Source organism: Coloeus monedula, assembly GCF_965178545.1.
Source record: "Coloeus monedula genome assembly, chromosome: 9".
Classification (NCBI taxonomy): domain Eukaryota; kingdom Metazoa; phylum Chordata; class Aves; order Passeriformes; family Corvidae; genus Coloeus; species Coloeus monedula.
Window position 1 is genome coordinate 27,368,007 of NC_138789.1, and position 23,350 is coordinate 27,391,356.

Sequence of the window (23,350 nt, forward strand, 5' to 3'; positions counted from 1 at the left end):
CAAAATTAGAAGAGGCTCAGAAACTTAGGATGGATGTTACTGCAGCAGAGTGGGGAGGGGGCATGAGGGGGAGGCTCCAGCCTGCTCAGCCTCAGCTGTGCCTCCCCAGGAATCAGGATGCTGCTCCATAGCTCATTGATACAACCTTTTTTGCGGGGGAGAAGAAAAGATTGGCATGGGAAGAGAGCATGGGGCACAATGCCTGGCCGCCATGGAAATCCCGGGCATGCACGTGCTGTTGGAAGAAGCAGCGATCTCTGCTGTGCTAAACACGCTCCACGGGAGCGACAGAGATGTGCCAAAGCCTCTTCATGACTTAGCTCCTAATAAACACGCTGTGGATGGGAAACAAGCCCTTGGCTTCCCCCAGCGTGGGCGAGCGGCGAGCTCACCCCGGCGATGCTCCAGCCCTACAAGCTGGGGGGGCTGTGGGGCACGGGGCACGTCCCTGCTGGTCTCTGGAACTGGGTCTGGGCTCCTGCCTGCCCTGCATTGCCTCTGGGAGAGTTTTTCCCGAAGTAAAGCCTTCCTCCTCCCCAGCTCAACGGCTGCTTCACCTCCAAGAGTTATTCACAGATAAACTCCATAAATTTGGGGGACAGCCATTTTATCACTCCTGGCAGCTCTGTGCAATGCCTGCCACAAGGTGAAGCCGCGGGAGCTGGGAAGGGATGGAAAAACCAGCTCCCAGGAGAGCTGGAGCAGCAGGGCACCTGGCCAGGACCAGCTCTGCTCTGGAACAGCTGGGGCCATGGCTGGCCGGATCCTGCCCCGGCTCTCGCTGCCCACCTGGGGTTTCTGAGGCTTTGTTAGACACAGGGAGGCTCGAGAGCAGAAAACCTCCTCCTCCTCCTCCTCCTCCTCCCTGCCTTTCTTCCATGGATGATTTATTTCGACACGCGACTCCATCCTGTTTTGCTGCATCACTCCAGGCGCTTTATTGCCTCTGGCCTGGACTGGCGACATCTCTGCACCCATCCCTGGCTTGCTGGGAGCAGAAAGGAGCCCTCAAGCCCCTGCCACCAGGGCTCATCAGGATATTGAAATGCTCCCAAGTTTTGGTGGTTAGTTGGCCTTTCCTGACCTCCCAGAGCAGCTTCCCTTCTCCTGGCCCCTTCCTTGAACTGTTGGTCCATCACAGCCCGGCAGCTTCCACCCGGGGCTGTTTAGGGTGCCCATTGCTGGGAAGAATGCCTGTGCTTGTCAATTAATTCACGGGGAATATTCTGCTGGAACATCACCTGTAAAAATAAACACATTTTTTAAATTTCCATCCTTGATTTTGCCCTGCCCTTACAAAGGTGCAGGGTCTATTCAGTAGCTCTAATGGCTCCATAAGCCTCCAAAGCGATGTGGCCCTTATCCATAGTGGATGTGTGGGCAGTGTGTACTCTTGCAGATGAGCACCACTGCCATCCCGTCTGGACACAGACCTGTACAGGCTGATTCCTGCCCGGGACACTGCACCCCAGTCTGCTGCAGGATTGCTCTCCCACCAGGCACCACTGCTGGCAGTTTGGATTTCGAATTTTAATTTTGACTGAGCTATAGGTTCTTTTATCTTCATGTTGCTGCCAGCCTGGTAGTCCCTTTTCCCATGGGAAAACCAAAACTCCAGGGCATGATGACTGCTGGAGATGCTAATGGGGAGGATGGGAGAGGGGTTTCCAGCCAACTGGGGCACCACACACTCCCTGCACCCCTCCAAAACTAACCCTTCAATTTCACAGCCTCCCTGGAGCACAGCGCAGACATTGAGAGGGGCTGGATTTGGTGTCTAAAATTCCCTGTCTTCTAATAAGGCTTTTTTCCCCTCTAAACCTGTGAGCAGGAAGAACCCCCTCCTCATCTGGGCGAGATTTCCACACCTCAGTGGCGGTGGCGAGCACTCTGCATGGCTCGCATTCAAATGAACTCGGCGCAGGCAGGCGGCCAGCGGTACCGGGGGGCTGCCACCCACCCCCTCTTCCCACCCAGCCCCAGGGCCGCGGAGCCGCTGATGTTTTTGGGAAGGAGTCATTCGCCTGCCGTGGGGTTGGGGTTTCTGGGTCTGGCGGGCGCTGCGGCGTTGGGGTTTCCTGTTTACCCGCGCAGCTGTGCCGGCGGTTGGAGGCAGCTCGGTGCCGGAGGGAGCTCGGCGTCGGCCGAAACATCACCAGTGCCAAAACATCGCCGGTGCCTGAAGTGGCTCCGGAGTCCAAGGCCTGCGCGCAGAACCCCAACCAGCAAAAGGCTTTTTATGAAGGCGGCGGCAGCAGCAGCAGCGATCCGCTGGTAGATGCTGCATGCGCATAATTAATTAAATTGCATAATTAATAATACTGCATTATTAATAAAGGCCTGGGGGGCGTCCCCACCATAACCAGGGGGCGAGTGCCACCCTGGCCCGGCAGCCCGGGACGCGGAGGCGAAGCCCTGCGCTGGCAGCACCCGAACCCCCGCGGCCACGGGCGCGGGCACGCGTGGGTGCGATGCCTTCCCGCTCCTCCCCTCCCCCACGCCAGCAGGAAGGCGGGCAGCAGGGTGGGCAGCGGGGCCGGACCCCGGTCCCTCTCCCGGCCCGTGTCCCTCCCCCCTCGGCCCGTGTCCCCCCCGGGGGCCGCGCGGCGCCGCGCGGGCGGGGCGGGGCGCGGAAGGGGCTTCTTGAAACCGCCGCGCGCTGATTGGTGGAGCCTCGCTCCGCCCCGCCCCCTCCTCCTCGCAGCCCCCCCCTTCCCTCCGGCCCTCCCCGCTCCGTGGGGGCCCTGAGGGTACCGGAGGGCGCCGTTCCCCCGCCGTGTCCGCCCCCGGCCGCGGGGACGGGCGGGGACGGGCGGGGACGGGCGGGGCGGGTCGCGGTGCGGGGCCGGGGCGGCCGCGGCCGAGGGGGGGGGGGCCAGGCGGGGGCCGCGCGCCGCCGCTCAGAGCAACGGCGCCCCCTGGCGGCGCTGGCACAGCGCGGACCCGCGGGGTCCTGTGTCCGTGTGTCCCCCCGTGCCCCGTGTCCGTGTGTCCCCCGGGGGTGTCCGTGTGTCCCCCGGGGGTGTCCGTGTGTCCCCCCGTGCCCCGTGTCCGTGTGTCCCCCGGGGGTGTCCGTGTGTCCCCCCGTGCCCCGTGTCCGTGTGTCCCCCGGGGGTGTCCGTGTGTCCCCCCGTGCCCCGTGTCCGTGTGTCCCCCGGGGGTGTCCGTGTGTCCCCCCGTGTCCTGTGTCCGTGTGTCCCCCGGGGGTGTCCGTGTGTCCCCCGGGGTTGTCTGTGTCCGTGTGTCCCCCCGTGTCCTGTGTCCGTGTGTCCCCCCGTGTCCTGTGTCCGTGTGTCCCCCGGGGGTGTCCGTGTGTCCCCCGGGGTTGTCTGTGTCCGTGTGTCCCCCCGTGCCCCGTGTCCGTGTGTCCCCCGGGGGTGTCCTGTCTCCGTGTGTCCTCACGTGTCCTATGTCCGTGTGTCCCCCCGGGGTGTCTGTCTTCCCCCGTGGTGCTGTGTCTGTGTGGTCCCCGGGGGGTTCCTGTCCCTGTGTACCCTCGGGATCCTGTGTCCGTGTGTCCAGGGATGTCCTGTGCCCCCACGGTGGGTGCCCCTGTCCCTGTGTACCCCCAGTGTCCTAGCCCCATGTGCCCACGGGTGTCCTGTGTCTGTGTAACCCCTCCAGATATCCAAGTGTTCGTGGACTGCCCTGGGATGGCCCTGTCCTCATGTACCCCCCGAGTGCTCCTGTCCCTGTGGATTCCCCGGGACTCTCTGCTCTTGTGGACCCCTGGAGCTATTCCTGTCCCCATGGACCCCCCCCTTGCAGTCCCTGCCCACATGGCCCACCAGCACCTCCCAAACCTTCTCCAGAAAGTTCTGCTTCCCAGTGGGCTTTTCCTGCTGCCCTGCAAGCACCAGGGAAACCCCGGGTGCTCCCCGTCCCCATCAGGGCTGGGCTCTGCCTGGGTGCCCCATGTCACACTCTGTCCCATTCAAACAACCCCTCATTGCTCTGGGCTTTGGTGTCTCAATTAAACCCAAACGAAATCCCACAGCCTGGCTCAGCCTGTGGCACACGGCCTCCCTCGTCCTCTCCCTGGCACGGTGGGCAAGCCAGCCTTGAAATTAAGTAAATACCAATGGAGGAGTTGAAAAATAGGTTACCTTGTAATTGATTTTTTTTTTTTTTTTTTTTTTTGCCTGCAGCTAAAGAAAAAGTAGCCTTCCTGCTGTCTTGTGCAGTGTGTTTGAGAACGTACTGGGGTGTGTACTAGCTGAAGGGGTGGCATGACAGCTCCTTGGCCCAGCCTTTCCCACTGCCTCTCTTCTGAGATTGGTTTTTTTTTGTCCCTTTCCCCAGCCTTTAAACTCCAGGCGCTGCCAGGGGAATCTAAAGCTTTGATAGCTTGGAGGAGCCAAGAACAGGACTCCTGGCAGAGTGACGGGGCCCTGATCATGTGCCAGGAGCTGTGGGAGAGCCCTCCTCTTAGGGAGACCCAGGCTCGTGGGGTGCCAGTTTATCCCCCTGTCCTACCACCCTATGGCACCCTATGGCACCGCCTCTGTGCCAGCCAGAGCTGCTGCAGCTGCTGTGGGTAGCAGAGGGTGGGAGGTGGTGCAGGGCAGAGCACCCCAATGCTGGTCTCCAAGCAGCTGGAGGGCTCCTCCTCCCTGGAGTCCTTTGTACCCTCAGCCCAGGCTCTGCTCCTTGGTGGTGCAGAGCTCCTGATGCAGCAAGACACGAGAGTTTGATTTATGAAGTGCATTAGTATCACTTTTTCTCCTCTTTTCCATAACGAGCCATTTGTATGGCTCTGTCTGTGTGCTGCCTCCCTTCTTCCCATCAGCACACAGGTTTGGGGAGCCTTTTCCAGGGTGAAGAGACCTTCAGCTTACCCACCCCTGCTACATTCTGGGGGCGTGGGGTCCCTGCACATTCTATCTCAGGGGCTATGACTCCAGAGGCTGTGAGTGCTGATTATTGGGGCTTGTGGGTGATGACTGCACCCCATGGCTGGGAGTGGGATCCCAGCTAGGGCAGTTTGGGACACCCTGAAAGCCTGTCCAAGCCCCTGGTGGTGTGGTCTCCCTCAGCAGTACAAGAGGGCTGGGGTCTCAGTCTCCACTAACGCTGTCCCTATGTGGGTCCCACTCCTGGCCTCGCAGGGTGCTGGGATTAGCTGTGGCTGCACCAGCACCGTGCTGGTGCTCGCCAGCATCCCCTTAAAATCTGAGAAAACCTACATTTCAGCCGAGATCTACCTCACGCCGCAGCCCCTTTCACCCACTGCCAAGCCCCTGAGCAATTCATCCTCCCTACTACTCCAAGAAGTGATAAAACCAACAGGTCACTTTTTCCCCCCCTGCTCAGCAGTAATTAATGGTTTAATTAACACTCACGACATCCAATTCCCCTTGCTTTGCATGAGCAGCCTCCACTGCCGGGTCCTCGCTGCGAACTCTCGGGTGAGTGGGGGTGGAAAGGGTTAGCCGGGAGCTGGTGGGAGCCGCCGGCTGGAGGCCGCCCATCTGGCCCGGATTTCTTCCGAAGCTGGAAAGTTCTCCTCCTCCCGAGCAGCAGCGGCAGATCCAACACGTTCCACAGCCTGCTCTGCTTCTGCACGGGCTTGTTTACCATGCGGCGGCCGAGGCAGAACCCGGGCACCATCAGCACTCACAGCCCTCGTTACTTACCCCGAACGATTTTCCAGTATTTTAACACCAATCCCTGAGAAATTTTAGCTGTCCCAAGGAGAATAGCTGCTTGTAACCGGTTGCTAATTACAAGTATGAATGTCAATTAATTCATTTAGCTAATTATCCACTCTCTGAGCATCACGCACCAAAGAACTGTAAAAGACGGGCATATGGTGATGGATCAGAAGGAAGGAGCTGGTGCCGGCGTGCGCTCGCTGGGCGGCCGGGGCGAAGGGATGCAGGCAGCCTGAGAGCTCGGGAATTACAACATTATGCTAATTGGGCCTGGAAAACATCAACCCTCTCCTTGCAACTTTTGTTTGGAGGCTCGAGCGTGGGTCAAGCATCTGAAGTGTTTCTAATTGTGCTGTTCCCTTTGACTCGGAGGAGTGGGAAGAATCGTTTTCCCTGCATGGAACAAACCTTTTGATCCTAATCTCTGGCTGCAGAAACAAACAGTCCTAAGGAGGGAGGGAGAGATCCCTGAAGAGCTTCCTGGCCAGGGGCCTCCGTGCTAAAGGTGGGGAGATGTTCTGGAGGACGCTTGCTGCCATCTGGTTTGCAGGGCACCTGGTCTGCTGCAAGCGGGTAGAAAACCATTGTGGTGAGAAATACCCTATTTGCTGTCCCAAAAGACAGTGCTTTAAAGGAAATGTTGTTTTCTGAAATGGTGGAATTTAATCATATCTGGGTGTGCAAAGCCACCTTCAAGGCATGGAAGGGGTTGTGCAGGGCAAAAGGGCTGCTCCATTCCTGCTCTCGGAATGAAGATTTGCACATTTTATCCAAGTAGCTGAGCAGTGAATGCTCAGTGGGGTTAAAGTCCTCAGGCAACAATCTTCTTCCAGAGAGAATCTCCATCACCATAATCGGATCAATCACCTGGTGCTGTGCAGCGCTGCTTCCTCCATCCCCCAAAGGCTCCAAACCCCCTCAGGGCGGCATCACCCTGAGGTGGGCCCCACCTCCATCCCTACCCGGCCCAGCCCTTGCAGAGGTATCCAGGTGTCCCACCTCCCCTGTGCCTGGGTCTAGGGTTTTGATGAACATTTTCCACATCCAGCCTAAATTTAGGTGGCTGAGGCAGAGACTTTTGCCCTGTTCCAGTGCTTTGTTATTCTTATTTACAAAAAAAAAAAAAAAAGGAAAAAAAAAAAGTGAGGCTTTGTTGAAATTGCTTGATTATTTCTCTGCTGGCTTTCCAGTGGCAATACTTGTGCTGCCGGTGCCTGCCAAGAGCTTTGATCAAACTCTTGTAGGTTGATTACCAAGATTCACTTGTAAAAGTGTGTAAATCAAATACAAAGAGAACAACATCTCGACTAAACCCATTAGTCATTAATGCAGTGACAGGGCAATTTGCATTTTATTTCCTTGTTAAGAAAAAAAAAAAAAGGGGGTTTTGTGATAAGCCCTGTCAGAGGTACTTCAAAGGCAGCAGGGCCAGGGAGCAGCTGTGTGGATTGGATTTGCTTTGGAGAAGTTTGCCGAGGCTTTTCCGGACAGTGAGCTTGGTGTCGGCACCTGCGGCTCTGGGGAAAATACCGATATTTTTAGGCAAGTTTAACTGAGTGCCCCTTGCTGAGGTGATGGGGGGAGAAGAGGATGATGAGTGGGCTGGGGAGGAGACCTCATCCCAGGAGCTGCTCCCTGGGGAGGGATGAAGGAAGCAGCAGCACCCCGCTCCGCAGAGCTGCTGGCAGCGCGCCGGTGCCTCCCGCCGCTCTCCCTGGCTCTGCAGCCAGCCCGACGCATTCCCTCCTGCATCCAGAGCCAACCTCCAGAGCGCCGGCCATTTTCCAGGCGGGCGCAGATCTGCCAAGCGCTACCTTAAGAAAAGTTCTGCATGGCCATATTTAAGGAAGCGGGAGGGGGTGTGCGCTGGCCCCGTCCCAGGGCTCCGCGCCAGCCTGGCCTCGACGCCCGCGCCCGCAGGTGTCCGGACGCTTCTCCTCCGAGCCAGCCGTCGCCTCAACACCTCCCGCAAATGCTCAGCTTCTTCTGGCTGAGGTGAGGGCTGGGGGGAGCTGGGGACCATGGGGACAAGGCGGGGAACCCCAGGGCTGGGTGAGCGGGAGCTGCTGTGGAGACTTCCACTCCCGGCGGTGGAGCGGCGGCTTGTCCTGGCTTGCATCTGTGCTGGGCGGCTCTTCCAGGGAGAAGGTGAGGGGTGAAAGCTTCTTGTGCCCCCCTGCGTACCCGGGTGATGCTTTCTTGCCCTTGAGGTTTGCATCGAGCTGTGCTGCTGCTCCATCGTGGTTTTCATGGGAACGTGGCACCCTCCGGCTGCAGCGGGGACAGCGGGCAAGAGCTGGGGACATCAACCCCCCCCCCCAGGTCTTCCTGGGTGTGACAGGAGGAGTACTAGAGGGCTTTGGCTTGAATCAGCTTCTTCTCACTTAAAAGCAGGGGCAGATATTTGGGAAGTGTGGGCACAGGGCTGCTGGCAATGATGGCAGCACGGCGAGGGCAGAGGGATGTGCTGGGGCTGGCTGGGGCAGGGTGGGTGGCTGGGTGGGTGGCACAATGCCATGGGGATCTCCACCCTCAAATGAGGCGGTCTTGGCCATGGTGACTACCATGATGTAGACCAGCACTCCACCATGGTGTTCACCTGGGTGTTTTCCAGTGGTCTCAGCCATGGTGACCCCCATTGTGGAGACCACACAGGTAAGACCACCAGGGTGTAGACCTTTGCACCAGCTTGGTCTCCACTGTGGTGGTTTCCAGCTTGGTGGGCTCGACTGTGGTGGTGTAAAACACGGTTGTATTGATGTTGTGGCAGTCTCCTCCCTGGGAACGCTGTGGGTGGCCGGGCAAAGGTGCCTCTGTGTCCCCAGGTGTGTGAATTTTGGGCCTGGCAGTGTTTACAGCTGTACTGGCGTGACATGTGGCATTGTTCTCCCCCTGCACTGGAGCCAGACCTTTGTCCCCTGGGACACTCCCTTGGGAACTTTGCCCCTGTGCTGGCAAATCAGCACCAGCCTTCCCAGGAGCCTCACAGGAGGTGTAGAGAGCGCTTGGGCAGGGGTATGGAGGGGGCTGCAGGCAGGGCCAGGGCTGGGGATGCTTCACCCTGTGGTGGAGAGGGAGGTGAGGGTGCTGGAGGTGTCCCCACTGCACTCACCTTGAGTGAAGCTTTCCCATGGGTGATGGTCGGAAAACCATCATCCCCTTGTAAGAGGAGTCATCACTCTTGCCTTTGACCCTCGGTTTGCACTTTCCTGGCCCTATGCCTTGCTTTGCTCCATGAACTCTAAGGAAACAAGATGTGTGGTCCCAGAAATACCACTTGCAGTTTGTCCTGCCCTTTCTTCTGGGCTGGCCACCCTCTGTGCTGCAGGGAGCTGCTGTGTTTCCTCACCGTGCTGTGACCTGGCCCTTCAGTCCATCTTGTCCCAGTGGGGCCACATCCTGAGCAGCAGCTCTCATCCTGGGGACCCTGCTCCATCCCCATGGGCATGCGGTGATGGGGCTGAGCTGTGCTGGACATCTCCAGTACCGCTGGCACCGGGGCTTTGCCACTGCTGGCAGTGGGAGTGGTGGGCCGGGTCTCGGGGGATGGACAGCCCTCACTGCCCTGTCGAGATGGCAGAATTTCCCAAAGTAGGTCAGGTTAATTCTTTAACGCGTGCAGATTTGCTTGTTACCATGGATATTGCTCAATTATACACCAATAATCCCCCATGAGAACTTCATTGTCGCCGCTTTCCTCCCCAACGTCTCCCCCCTTTTTTTCTTTATATACTTCCAGGGAGGGGTAAAGTTATGCCGAGGAGCTGGGGTGGGGGTAGGAGGCAGAGCCAGGTGGGGGAAAATGGGGATTAGGTGTTTGGGAGGTGGGAGTGGGGTGGTGAGAGAGCTCTGAGAGCAGGTGGGGGTGGCTCAAGGTGCAAGGCTGCCCTGCTCTGCCCAGAGCCCCTCCAAAGCCCAGCACTTGGGACCCCCACCTCAGTTTCACCCTTGTCCCTCCCTCTCATCCACTGTCTTGGGGGTGGCTAAAGCAAACACCCTGCTTTCAGTGGGCCCAAGGATTGGGGGGAACAACTGCTCTCCTGCATCTCTGCCCAGCATCATCCCAGGGAGCTGCGGGACCCACGAGGGTTTGCAATGGATGTTCATCCCCTGGTGATTTCTGAAAAGGCCAGCACCGAATTTCACAGCAGAAACGTTCCCTGGAGCTTGTGGATGTTCCAGTGCTGCAGGACACCCTTCTGCCAGGGTATAGGAGAGTTGTGGGGTGCCGTAGGGTCCCTCTCCCCAGTACTTGCAGAGTTGTTGGTGTGTCTTCCCCTCTGTGTCTTCGCTGGTTTGCTCTGTGGGCTTCCTATGCCTCCAGAAGCACAGGAAGTGAGCGTGGCAGGAGGCAAGGAAAACATTCTGCTGGAAGGGTTTTTTTTCTAATGCAAACTTTCTTTTTTTTTTTTTTTTTGGGGTAGAAGTGGGTCATTCGAGGGGTGACAGAGTAAGAGCATCATTGCCTGGGTACTGCATCCCGTTGCCATGGTGACCCAAGGGCTGCATCAGTCAACAGCTTTAAAAATGTGACAGTTGAGTGAGGCTGAAGATTTTAATGAGGACAGACACTTGCTCGCTTAGTTTCGATAACAAATACTCCATAAATACCCACTGGCTGAATGGTTCCAGGTCTCTGGAGCGCTGCCGGGGCGCTCCCCTTCCCCAGGGTGGGAGCGTGGGCTGGGGCTGCCTGGGAAATAGCAGGAGGATGATGCAAAGCAGACAGCTCTGGGTATTTTTCCCCCTCCTGCTAACGCAGCCCAGGGGACAAGGTGACACGATTGCCGAGCCAGCAGCAGGTTTGGGTTTCCAAGGAATGTCCCTCTGGTGCTGTAGGCTGGGGCTATGGGGTGTAACAGGACCACCCCCAGCCACCGCCTCATGTCTGCAATTGGGCAGCAAACCCGTCTTGTAAAACAGGAGAGTAACTCTTGCACTGGGCTCTTGCAAGGGCGGGTGAGCCATCAGGAAGCTCCCAAACCTCAAATACAAGGCTAGAGAGGTCATGGGGCTAGGGAAAAAGTCATGGGGCTGGGGAAAGCAAAACCCAGTGCTGCTGGGGCAGGGGTGGGAGGCTGTGAGAGGCTCCACGGTGCCGTTTGTGTGTGTAGGGGACCTGAGCACCCTTGTTTTGTACCGACCTCATTGGGTGCACTCCGTGTGACACCCCAGCTCCTGGTGGTGCAGAAGGCAAATCTACAGCTTCCACTCTTTTAGCCCCTTGCCAAAATCAGTCAACCCCCTGCCTCGGTAAAAGAGCAGCTGCCTCCAGCAGGTAGAGGGATGTGTGCTGGGAAGCTGGGGGTGTGCCAAGGGCCTGGCAGTGTTGTGTTTTAAAGCAAACTGTAAATACAAAGCCTGTTCCACTTGTTTTTGCTGCAGCTCCCACTCTGCCTTTCCTTGCAATGCCACCACAATGTCCAGCTGGGACACAGTCACCATGCTCGTGGCCCAGGAGCCTGCAGGCACCCAAGGGCACACGATGCCCTTGGGGAATGCCAGGGCTTCACAGGCAGAGGGGCTGGAGCAGGGCACAGTGGCGTTGCTGGCATTGGGTGCTTCCCATTCGCTGCCCTCAGTACCACCCGTGGCAGCCTCAGCCCTGCCTGCTGCCAAAAATATGCTCCCGGCTGTCTTGTGACTGCAGCGGTGTCACTGCTCCGGCCAGGGGAGCTTCAAGGCACAGTCCTGTCACATGTAGCAACACAGGAAGCACTGACAAAGCATCATCGACCGAGGGGTTGGCCACGGCCCTGCAACCTGTGCTTGGTCCAGCACCCCAAAATAGCTGGGCCTCTTTCATCAGGGCTGGTGAGCGTGGGACCTGACTCCCATGGAATGGCAGGCACCTGCCCTGGTCTGCCCTTCTCTGTTTCAGCTCTGACAGCCCCCTGATAGGTGCTGGCGAGGGGTCAGTGCTGTGGGGAGAGACGTCAGCATGGGATGTGGGGACAGGGTGTGACAACCCGCCACACACACTGCCTTGTCCCTGCTGGGAAACAGCCACTCCCATCTCTGCCAGTCCTGCCGTAACCAGAGCCACTCTTCTCCTTTCCAGGTGTCTCTTAAAAATGGTCAAGGGGAATATTATAGTCCCTGAAGAGATCTTGAGCTTCTGTTGCAATGGCCTCCAGGTACCCCTCGTGCTGTGCAACTAACCCGTGGCTCCCTGTTGTGCCGGCGGCTACTAACCCAGGCTGTGCTGGGCAAATGCCACCCTGTGCCAGGAGCTGCTCCCAGCCCTGCACCGGACCTGGCTGCCTCCTCTCCCAACGTGTTCCCTCCCCATCAGCATCCCCAGCCTCCTGCTGGCTACCACAGGGCCAGGGCTCTTCCCAGGACTAGCAGCTTCTTCCCTAAAACTCAGAACTGTCAAACGCCGGGAAAAATGACCGGCGGGATCTCGGGGCAGGCTGTCTGCTCACTCTGCAGCAGGCGGCTTTGGAGCTCTTTGCATTGCTGGCTCATACCCCAGAGCCTGCCGGCTTCCCAAAATAGCTCTGTGGTACTCATGTAGGCGCCTCTGCATGCTGGGAAGCAGCCCGGGAGGTTCACGGAGGGGTTTGGAGGCTGCTGGAGGGGCTCTGGTGGCCGGGGCTTGGTCTCACTGCAGGATGGGAGCCCTTTGCCATCGGCTTGGCTCGGCGCTCGCCGCCGTCTCTGCTGAGGCGAGGTTTGTGCCGTTCCCGGGATGTCGTGTACCAGTAGCTATGGAAACAGAGGTTAGACCCACTGGAGAAAAATGCTATTCTGAGAGGCAGTGAGCTCAGGGTAGTCGGGAAAGCATCATTTTCAGCATAAACCCATCTTTAAAAGAATCTGGGCAAAGCAAAGGGCAGAGAAGCTGCTGGAGTGGGACTCTCGCAACAAGTGCTGTGAGCGGGAGCTGCAGCGGGAGCAGAAAGCGGAAGGAAGGGCTGTGACAAAGCCCAGACAGCTCCTCGTGTCTCCTCAGTTACTCACCAGGCTAACTGAGTTCACCCCTTGTGTAACACGACTCACTTGACATCTCTCATCAGCTGTTTTCCCCGCCAGCACCGCCTCAGCCTCCTCTCTCTCCCACCCTGCTTCCCACCGGGGTGCCAGGGGAGCCGCTCTGTGCCCTGCAGAGGGACCAGCCAGCAAGGAACATATTTTACTGCCCAAACAACCCCAAACTGAGGATGCTTCTCCTCTGCTTCTTGTACCACATAACTTCCAGTGCTTCCTTTGGCAAAGGGGGGGTGTTGGTGGAAGGTGTGGAGCACTCTCCAGCCCCAGGAGAGCAAACCCACCCAGTGCTGCAGCACCCTAAAAATGAAGCTTTCAGGGAGAAAAATTCCTTCCCAGAGGAGGGATTGACTTTGGGAGGGGTTTTGTGTGGTGTTTGGGAGGGGGCAGTGGGGTTGGGTGATAAATAGCCTGGAAACCTGGAGTAATCCCTTATGGAGCATTTTTTAGAGGGATTTTTCCCCATTTGGCTGCGGGCACCTTGTCTTTGGCAAGGGCTTTGGCGGTGCCGGGGGGTGTGCAGGGCTGGGGTTCTCCCGGCTCTGTGTGAGGAGTGTCTTCATGGGTCACTGTTCCCTCAGGGGATTTGCTTCCCATTTGGGTAAAACAGAGCTTTTGTGCCCCACAGAGCTCGACCTCTCCACCACGTGCCCGGGAGCCAGGGGAGCGGGAGGAGGCGCCGGGGGCCATGGCGAGCCCCTCGCCTGCCCGCAACCCCACCGAGGTGCAGATGAGCCAGCTGGTGCTGCCCTGCCACACCAACCACCGCGGCGAGCTCAGCACCGGGCAGCTGCTCAAGTGGATCGACACGGCCGCCTGCCTCTCTGGTAAGCCATCCTCTCCCTCTGGAGCCGTCCTCCTGCTGGGCTGCCGGAGAAGGCACCAGGCAGGATCCACAGGATCCAACTCATCGGCAGCATCCCTGGCAGTCCAGCACAGTGCCTCGGAGTGACGCCAGCTGGGGACCCACGTAATGCCATTTTGCTGAGTAATTAGAGAGCAAACAGGAGCAGGACAAGAAGGGGAGGAGACGTGCACTGCAGCATGCATGCTGGCTTGGGGACAGATCAAAATCCATGCCTGCTTTGTCTATAATGCTGCCCTTTTCCTTGCCTGGTGTGCAGGGCATGGGGAGGCCAGGCTGGTGGCATCCCTGACATCCCGGCAGCAGCCGGAGTGGGCTGAGCTCCTCCACTCAGCAGGAAACAATGGAGCTCACCAGCTCAGCCAAGCACGGGCAGGTTATGACAGGGAAACGGGTGCAATTCTGCAGTTGGATGAGGTTCCCGGAGCAGTTTTGCAGTCTGAGGTTCCTGGAGTCCCAAGGGAAAGTCTCACCGGCAGAGCAGCTTTGAGATATTTGCTGTGTACGGGGAGATGGAATCAGCTGCTGGTGCATCCCGACAGCTGCAAACTCACGGAGGAAAGGCAAACACCAGCACACCCTCCAAACTTTCAAACATCTGCAAACCCGCTCTGCTGGGGGAGGAGAAGCCCCAAATCCCGCTCTTGTCCCCAGAAATGGGCATGAACAGATAAAAGGATGCTGCCTGGGTGTCACCAGCCTGGGGCAGAGGAGCCCTCGTGCCCCTCGCACCCTCAGCACGCTGGTGCAGGTTGCTGATGCAGTTTGTTTTTCCTTTCCAGCCGAGAGACACGCCGGCTGCCCGTGCGTCACGGCTTCCATGGATGATATCTATTTTGAGCATACCATTAGGTAAATACTCCGCGCCCCGCGGGGCATGCGCAGGGAAACGCAGGGGTTTTTCCCATCTGCCGGCTGCAACGTGGACAGGGGCTGGAGCTGGAACAGGGAGCAGCGTGCCTGGGAGAGGAGGAGGTGCAGTGGCAGTGCCAGGCTCGCAGGGCAGCCAGGGACCGAGGCTCCATCTCCGCCGCAGGGCTGCGGACGGACTGTCTGCTCTGATTTATCCTCTGTCTGGTCGCCTGGGGAGCTCCTGCTGCGTTGGCTTCCCGGTATTTCCCCCAACGCCAGCTCCTCCCCGGCTTAGTTCAGGAAACAGCTCTGATTTAGTGCTCTGGAAAACTCAAATCTTGCAAATCGTGCCTCTGTAGTGGCCATGTGGGTGGCTGAGGCGTGGTGGGGCTCACCCACCCGGTGGGTGCTGGGGGAGCTGGGACCTCCCGGCTTTGTGAGATGCATCAGGCTGGGCATTGCTTGGCCAAAATCCCACCCCAGGCTGGTCCTGGCATCCCCTGGTGCTGCCCCGCAGAGGTCCCCCTCTGATTCATGCAGCCCTTGAGATGTGTCAGGGAACAACATTTCTCCTGACCTGAGGGTGTGACCAGAGGGGACAAAAACCCTCCCAGGGCTCTGCCCTCATCATCCACAGGCTCCCAGTATTGAGACCATTCCCACCCAGCATTCCTGAAGTAGTCTCCTTTTGTACTCCCAGTAAGCCCGGTACTGCCACCCACCTTTACTCATCTCTCAGAGCCCCTACACCCTCTGTGCAGGGGCTGCCTGTCTGTTCCCACCTGGGTACCATTCCAGGGGGCTCCCTGGAGGTTTGCCATGCCATGTAAGATCCTTGCAGTATAGGATCTATGCTGCCCAGCAGCTCCTGCCTTGCCGTATAGGATCCATGCAGTACAGGATCCGTACTGCCCAGCCACTCCCTGCTGTGCAGGTCTGCCTGCTGGGGCAGGCACCAGTGTGGGTACCCAGGGCTGGCATTGGGGTCCCTGGCTGTCAGCTGATTTGTTTGGCACTGGGAAGCCTGACTCACTCTTGGGTTTCACTGTCATTCCCAGGAAAGGCTGAACTCACACTTTTGCTCTCTCACATGAGGTGCCCATCGCCCTGGGGCTCAGCTCCATGACAAATCCACAGTGTGGGGATATGGTGCAGCCCTGGTGCCAACTCCCACTGGCAGAGGTGGGATTGATACCCTGCTCCTGGGGCAGCTTTGCCTGGGATGCCTTTTCCCCTGGGTTTTGGAGCAGAACAGACCCAAGCCCCACTCCACAGCATTACATCAAGCCCTGCAAAGCATTTGTCCCTCCTCAGGGGTGAGCTGGGCACTGCTCCAAGGGGGCAGGGAATCTGTGCTGCTCCTGGCTCAGATCCCACTTGCTGTAGTCCAGCTTAATGCTCCGAGCAAGAGGCCTGGCAAGGATTTCCCGCAGAGCTGTTGGAAGGTGAAGTTTTGTGTTGGATCTCCTCGCCCAGCTGTTTGTGCTTTCTGCTGCCCTTGCACTGTGGGGGAGAGGCAGGGAGGAGCTTTAGGTGCTTGAGGGCACAGAGGAGACCCCAAAATTATCACTGGCTTAAAACTCACTGGCTGGGCAGCAGGTTCTGCTCACCCCTCTGCCCTGCCATGTGGAAGTGCAGCCTCTGGGGAGGATCACACGTACCCTTGAGTGAGGTTTCATGTGGCATTTATGGCACTGGCTTCTACTGTTAGATAAGGACAGAGAAGATAAAGTATTTTTGGGGCTATATATAGACATGTGGGGCTGCCAGCCTGCCTGCCTGGCCCATTGCCCTTGCATGCCCCTCGCCGCAAACCCATGCAGAGCATCCATCTGGCTGCTTCCGTCGCCTCTAACCCTCTCCCCACATTTGCTTTCTCTTTTTGCCCCAGCCAGCCGTCTGTAAGCCCCGCTGGGCAGCGGGACGGGAGGAGCGGTGTCGGGTACGGACGTGTTTGGCCCTAGAGCAGCCAGCCTAGCGCAGCGCTGCCGTGAGTTGGGAGCCTTAACCCCACTGACGTGGCATGGCATGTGAACAGAGGCTGCTCACGTAACCCTGCTAACGTTCTGGCATGCCACCGGCCCGAGGTCAGTGCTGGGGGACAGCCAGAGGCACCAACTCATGCCACTCCTGCTCCAGCCAGAGCCAACGTGCAGAGGGTGTCATTTACAGAGCTCATTTGAAGCCTGAAGTCATGCGTGAGGGCACGAGGAAAAATCTGGTGTCAGAGCACATGCTGACTCCCTCGCTTCTGGTTTTGGGAAGTGGTGGTTACAGGGTTTATTTTTCCACTGAGTTTTCTAGCTCTGGCCTCCTTTAGGGAATGAGGAATATTCCTGATTTAATAATGTATTTGGTAAAGACTGCTGTTGGTGTCACAAAAGAGTTTAATTTGTTCATTCCGTGGGTACCAGTCTGGAGTAGCTCAGGCTGCAGGGCCAAAGTTGTCTCTGTGTGTTTACTCTGAAGGCACAGGGAGAACAGCATTTTGCTGCCAGCAGATGTTTCATTTAAGAGATGGTGCAAAATGCCCCTGGCTGGACCCTGCCTCCTGCCATCTCCCAGTATCCCAAGGTATCCACTGCTTGTGGGGAGGCCCCGTGGCTGGTCCAGTTGTGCAGAACAGTGGATGCAAGGCTGGAGGAGCCGTTTGCTCTGGCAGGAGAGTGCATGCCCACATGGGCAGGGGGTGCCAAGCAAGCCTCGGGCACCTCTGCACCCCTCGGGTGTCCTGGCAGCACCCCAGACCCGGGGACCCACTTGCACGCAGCTGCTCAGGGGTGACATCTCACTGCTCTCACGTCTCGGGGTGGCTGTCCCCGTGTCCTGCTGGCCACGTGGCATGTCCCACAGTCCCAGGAAGCCTTGCCACAGCGGGCAGTGAGCCGTAATGCCGTGGCACGTCAGTGGGAGCCGCTCGGTGGCTGTTGTCCCCGAAAAACCCCACAGACTTTCTCCTCTTCCTGTTTTTCAGCGTCGGGCAAGTTGTCAACATCAAAGCCAAAGTGAACCGAGCCTTTAACTCCAGCATGGAGGTTGGTGTGTGCCCCTGCCTCTGTCCCCCTTGCTGTGTGCCCGTCCCCACCAGCCACGTGGCCAAATCCCCAAATCCTCCCGCAGTTCCCAGCTTTGATCCCATGTGTTCATCCTTTTTGGCTGGCTCTGGCCAGGGGTGCTTGGTGGGATATGGGTCCCTGGGGAGCAGAGCTGACTCTCAGGGGTGTGTGCCCTCTCCCAGGTAGGCATCCAGGTGAGCTATGAAGACCTGTGCAGTGGGAAGCACTGGAGCATCTGCAAGGCGTACGCCACCTTTGTGGCACAGGGCCCCTTGGGCAGCAAGGTGAGCAGTGGCTGGTGGATGGGGGGGACTCTGTTGCCCCCTGCACAGAGGCAGGAAGGAAATGGTCTCTGTGGGACTGGGCTGGGCTCAGTTTTCCATGACAGCAACTGCTGTTCCTTCATGGGTCAGCGATCCTGTGTCCCGTGTTTGTGCGATGCACGGTGGGTGGCTCTTGGCCCTGCTCTGGGCATGGAGGGCACCTGCTGGCTGCTGCTGGTCTGCCACTGGGACTGCACCCTGCCCGTCCCTTTGCAGGTGAGGCTGAAGCCGCTGACCCCGCAGACGGAGGAGGAGAAGATCGAGTACAGCATCGCTGCTGAGCGCCGCCGCATGCGCCTGGTCCACAAGGACACCCTCAAGGACCTCCTCACCCGCAGCCCCCAGGAAACCGGTACCGTGTCCCGCAGCTTCCAAAATAGCCCTGACACCCACTGGTGACATCCCACTTCCTCAGCAGGATGCTGGTGGTGATCACTTCATGGAGGTTTGGGAATGCCCTGGCCATGGAGGGGTAGGGATCAGCCCCACCATTCCAAACTCCCAGGCTGGGAGGTTTGTGGGGGGTTGCTGCAGTGGGAGGGCAGCTGTGGGAGAGGGACAAGGGCTGGTGGGGTGCTGGGAGCAGGGGTCCCACTGTCCATCCGACACTCTGAACCCTGCTTTCCCCCTGTGGCAGAGCTGGAGACGCGGGACGGCAGCGGGGCGGTGCCGGCGGAAAAGACGCGGGTGGAGAGCGTGGAGCTGGTGCTGCCTCCTCACGCCAACCACCAGGGCAACACCTTCGGTGGGCAGATCATGGCCTGGATGGAGAACGTGGCCACCATCGCAGCCAGGTGACCCAACAGGGATTCACAGTCAGGGAATGACTTGCCTGGAGGGAACACATCTGGCTGGGTCTGGCCACAGCTGGGTTGTAGGGACCCTGCAAAGGGATGGTCACCAGCATGTCACCCTTGGGTGACACTGCACAGGGAGTACCAGGGGTGTGTGGTGCTGGGGGACACCAGGGAAGGGTTCACACTCACTGCAGTTGACTCGTTGTTCCTTCTCATGGCTGGCTTTGGCCATTGAAATCCAGGGGTGATATTTTTTTGGGGTCTCCTCAGCCCCGGCTGGGTCGGGGAGGGTGCATGGGGCTGCCAGGGCGTGGGGCCATGGCCGGGGGGTAACACCTGTCCCCACAGCCGGCTGTGCCACGCCCACCCCACGCTGAGGGCCATCGAGATGTTCCACTTTCGGGGACCGTCGCAAGTCGGAGACCGCCTGGTGCTCAAAGCCATCGTCAACAACGCCTTCAAAAACAGGTGGGTGCCGGTGGCAGGGGTCCCCTTCCCACCCTCCCCATGGCCCTCCACTCCCTCATCCCTTCTCTCCGGCAGCATGGAGGTGGGGGTCAGCGCCGAGGCCTACGGCCAGGAGATGTCCGTCAGCCGCAGGCACATCAACAGCGCCTTCATGACCTTCGTGGTGCTGGACCAGGAGGGTCATCCCTGCACGCTGCCCATGGTGGCACCCGAGCCAGGGGTAAGGATGAGCTGGGCTGGCTTCTCCCCACCGTGGTAGCACGGGACCCCCGGGAATCCCGCTCGGCCCTGGAGGGCTCTTGGATTCGCAGCAAAACAAATGCAGTTTTATGATGATGGAAATGAAATTGCTCAATAGCAAGTGAATTGAATTGATTGCTCGGTATAACTAATAAAATAAACCACTTGCCTGTGCAGAGATGGAGATGTATTAGGCATGCAAGGCTTAACAGAGTATTGCTTGCAAATTCCAGCTCGTCTTTTCTATAATTTAGGGGAAGGAATGTTGAGGTTGTTTTTACCTTTCAAAGCATCCTGATCCATAATTTGCTGGGATCCAAATATTTAGGGAAGTCTGTCACGGGAGCACAGCAGCAAGCCAACACTCATGTGTCTCAGCTTCTCCTGGGCTGATCCTTGCCCAGCTGCCTGATTTTTTTGGTGCCTTAAAACTAGGACCTCCCACTGTGATGGAGATCATCTCATGGCCAGAGTCGGGCTCCCTGAAACCTCCTCATGCCCGCTTTAAAACACCACACTAGCACTTTCTTCAAAATAAGCTGCTTTATTTTTGGCTGTTTTTTCCCCAGGAGAGGACATTTGCAGGTGCTAGGGAACGCAATTTGTGTTTCAGGGGCTGTTTGCAGCTTGGCAGCCGCAACAAAGGTTTTCCCTAATGTGCCAGTGCCCATCACTTGATCAGAGCATGGTGGCAATGCTGAAATAACTCACAGTTAATCACTGACCGTCACTGCAATGTGACCAGGGTGGCAGCTGGCAAGCAAGGGGGCTTCACCTTCCAGCCCTTCCCTGCTGAATGTTTTTCCCACTCCCAAAAAGATGTGATTTCTTTTTCATCCTCCTTTTCCTATTAACTTAATTGCCTTTTCCCATTTATCAGGACGGAGAAAGGAGGTACAGAGAAGCCAGCGCTAGGAAAAAAATTCGGCTGGACCGGTGAGCAGCAGAGCTGAGTTGGATGTGGGGATGGAGGAAGGAGGAGAGGGGGGCTCAGGGCTGAGGTGCAGGGACAGTCTAGGGGTGGTTTGTGTCCCCTCATAAGGGAAACTGTTCCTTTGCTGCAGAAAATACGTTGTCTCCTGCAAACAGACCGAGGTACCACTCTCCGTGCCCTGGGACCAAAGCAACAAGGTAGGATGTGGGAGCTGGTGCCTCCTGCTCCCTCTCCTGCTCCCTCTCCTGCTCCCCCTCCTGCTCCTGACGTGCTGCCCCCACCCCAGGTTTATCTGAGCTACAACAACGTCTCTGCACTGAAGCTGCTCGTGGCCAAAGCGAACTGGGCACTCGCCAGAGAGAAGGAAAAGGTACTAAACCCCGTCCCTTCTCCCTTGCCCCAAACGCGTGGGCAATCCCGGTGGGAACGAGTCCCAGCCGTGCCCTGTGCTCCCCGAGGTGCGGATGTACACGCTGGAGGAGGACAAGTTCCTGTCCTTCCGCATCGAGATGTCCGTCTGCATCACGGCCAGCCGAGCCTTCTCCCTGCTGTCCAACCTGCGGCGCCGGCACGAGTGGGACAGCCACTACGTGTGAGTGCTGCAGGCTGCCCCCAAAATCACACCCCCGACTTCAAGGCTTGTGGTTGAGCGTCCCTTGGGGCTTTCCTGGGAGCCACTGTGTTGCCTTGCTTGCTCTTAGAGACCCTGCACTGTGTCCCTGTCCTGGCTCCATCTGGGCTGATGGCTGCACTTTGCTGAAGAAAATACTTATTTTGGGTCCCCCCAAATATCTTGGGTCTGGCGGTGGGCTGTAAATGTGCAAGGCCCAGATTCAGGGGGCACGACAGGGTTTCTGTGACCAGTCCCCTTCCCTCACAGGAGTGCTGAGCTTGTCCAGAAGGTCGATGATGATGACATGATCTACCACGTGGTGAGCCAGAAGCTCAGGCACGAGAACAAACCGCAGGACTTTGTGATCCTGGCGTCCCGGCGGAAGCCCTGCAGCAAGGGGTGAGTGTCCAGCCCGACCCCTGCTCCCTGCCATCCAAGCTGGGCCACCTCACCGGGCTCTGTCCTCCCCAGGGACCCCTACGTGGTAGCCTTTCGGTCGGTGACGCTGCCCACCCACCCCGCCAGAGCCGAATTCACGCGCGGGGAGACGCTCTGCTCCGGGTTCTGCATTTGGCCAGAGTCAGAGGAGATGAGCAAGGTGGGACGCTGTGGCTGTGCTCCCACAGCCCATGGGGGAGGCCCCCCCCTCCTGTGCCCCTGCTGACCTTGTCCTGTGCCTTGCAGGTGGCTTATTACAACCAGGCTATGCCAGGGTACCTCAACTACGTCACCACCAACGTGGCGGGACTGTCCTCTGACATCTGCTCCACCTTCGAAGCCTGTGAGAAGTTCCTGCTGAAGAACAAGGAGGACCTGATCTCACGGCTGCAGGACTTCTAGAGCCATGCTGACCCCCTGCTGATAGATGGACAGACAGATGAGGGGACACTTCTGTGGTGGAAGGGGACGTGGGATGATGGCACCCAGCCCCTGCCTCCCTGGGGGCTTTGGTCGCAGGGGCTGGGGTGGAGGGGCATTACTGTACCACCTCATCCCTTGCACTGATGTGTCATATCTTTTCTTCCTTCTTTTTTTATTTTATTTAGAAATTTTGTAAGCTGATGTACGGGACTGGGTTTTCTAGTTCACTTAACGCTACTTGAATCTTTATATGATCCAAAGTCTTCCCAAACCAGATTCTTTTTTTTTAACTGGTTCCTTTTGAGGCACCAAAGGGAAAGAGAGGGCAGTGATACAGGGAGGGTGCTGTACCCTCCCTCGTGTAGGGATGGCTGCTGGAACATCCTACTCTCCCCAGGACTGCTCCTTTTCCTAGGCAGGGCTGGCAAACTGCCCCTGCTCCTCCTGGGCTGAAATCCCACCCCATGGGACCGTGGAAGGAGCAACAGTAAAAGTGCATTGAAAGGAAAAACATCCATATGTGTTCTGGGTGAGTGTCTGCTCCAGGGACTTGCTGTGTGTTGAGCTTGGAGCAGGGATCCTGCACCTACGGCACACCTGGGGCTCAGGTGGATGTGGGGTTCTTTGAGGCAGGATTCTGCTGCAGGAAAGGGGTGGTGCTCCCTGCAAGTGGCTTTTGGGGACTGCATTGAGGTATTGCTGCCATATCTGGGGCAGCCCTCCTCATTCCACTCTGGTGGGTACACCAACACCTTGAGATGTAAACCCCAAACTGCCTCAGAGGTTCTGGAAAAGGAAAAGACAAGAGCCAAACCTTGTTCCCCTAAGTCTGGGATGCTCTGGGAAAGCCACCAGAATGAAGCAGGCGTGACAGTGGAAGTGCTGCTCATTAGCCACAGCCCAGGGGACATCTGCCCTCAGAGCATCTGTGGAGAGCCCCCTCCCAGGCCTTCCTGGGTCACACAGCCAGAGGTTTTCTGATAGCATTGAGGTTTCTGGAAGGCTTGCTGCCTGCTGGAAAATGAATGAGCCCTGGAAGCCCTCAGGCACACAGAGCTTCGGGCACAGCAGCTGCCAGCTGTGCCCTTGCCTCTGCCTGCAGAGCCCTGTGCTTAATCCCAAGGATAAGCAAGTGATGGTGATGCTGTGCGTGGGGTGCAGTGAGGCCATGGGGCACCAGAAATGAGCACAGGGTCTTTTCCAGATGTTTTGTCCCTCTGCAGCACCCCATCCCTTTGCTACCCAAATTCCCCACTCAGTTTATAAGCAGAAGGAGCTCCTGCCCCTCTCCTGTGGGCACCAGCCAGTGGCTCCCACACTTGGGCTGGCTGTGGCCATAAACCCCTAATCTCTGCTGTATCTCCCATCATAAACATCTCAGCTCAACGCCTGGCACGGCTGTGCCCCGACCTCCCAAAGATAAAGCCATCTCAGGCTGAACATAGTACAAAACATTCAATTTTTATTGAGCCCTCTTATCTCCCAAAACTCAGAGCAATCCTGCCTTTTTATCACCAGGACGAGCACCATCCTTTCTACTTACTGTTAGGAATTGCTGCTGCTTGATTAAGTGGAGGGGATGATGTATTTGCCTGAACATTAAACTTTAACTGACCTCTCCTTCTCCTCAAGTATTGTGCTTTTTCCCGCTGGGAGGCCCCGGTCAGCCCTGGCTCCAGCCTGGCTGGGTCCCT

The 23,350-nt window shown here is 57.9% G+C and overlaps 1 protein-coding gene across 5 annotated transcripts; it reads left to right on the forward strand.

Moving 5' to 3' along the window:
- The first annotated feature begins 7,545 nt into the window (after positions 1-7,545).
- ACOT11 (acyl-CoA thioesterase 11) lies at positions 7,546-23,276 on the forward strand. 5 transcript variants are annotated; one of them, XM_082287255.1, is made up of 18 exons: positions 7,546-7,649; positions 11,716-11,791; positions 13,276-13,474; positions 14,295-14,364; positions 16,256-16,306; positions 17,339-17,399; positions 17,603-17,704; positions 17,960-18,095; positions 18,381-18,537; positions 18,889-19,008; positions 19,084-19,228; positions 20,129-20,184; positions 20,313-20,379; positions 20,469-20,552; positions 20,641-20,774; positions 21,063-21,194; positions 21,267-21,393; positions 21,480-23,276. In XM_082287255.1, exons 1-18 carry the CDS (start codon positions 7,627-7,629, stop codon positions 21,633-21,635), a joined length of 1,896 nt encoding a protein of 631 aa, XP_082143381.1. In that variant the 5' UTR covers positions 7,546-7,626; the 3' UTR covers positions 21,636-23,276. The 5 variants fall into 5 exon arrangements, with proteins under 5 accessions (XP_082143381.1, XP_082143380.1, XP_082143383.1 ...); XM_082287254.1 differs by having other exon boundaries at positions 7,547-7,649; positions 17,960-18,100; positions 18,383-18,537; XM_082287257.1 differs by lacking the exon at positions 16,256-16,306 and having other exon boundaries at positions 7,547-7,649; positions 17,960-18,100; positions 18,383-18,537.
- The last annotated feature ends 74 nt before the right edge of the window (positions 23,277-23,350 follow it).

Bases quoted from the DNA above. Each gene is read 5' to 3' on its own strand.
- ACOT11 (XM_082287254.1), top strand. From the start codon at position 7,627: ATGCTCAGCTTCTTCTGGCTGAG. The intron at 18,538-18,888 runs GTGACCCAACAG...CTGTCCCCACAG, and splicing joins GTGGCCACCATCGCAGCCAG to CCGGCTGTGCCACGCCCACC. The intron at 21,394-21,479 runs GTGGGACGCTGT...TGTGCCTTGCAG, and splicing joins AGTCAGAGGAGATGAGCAAG to GTGGCTTATTACAACCAGGC.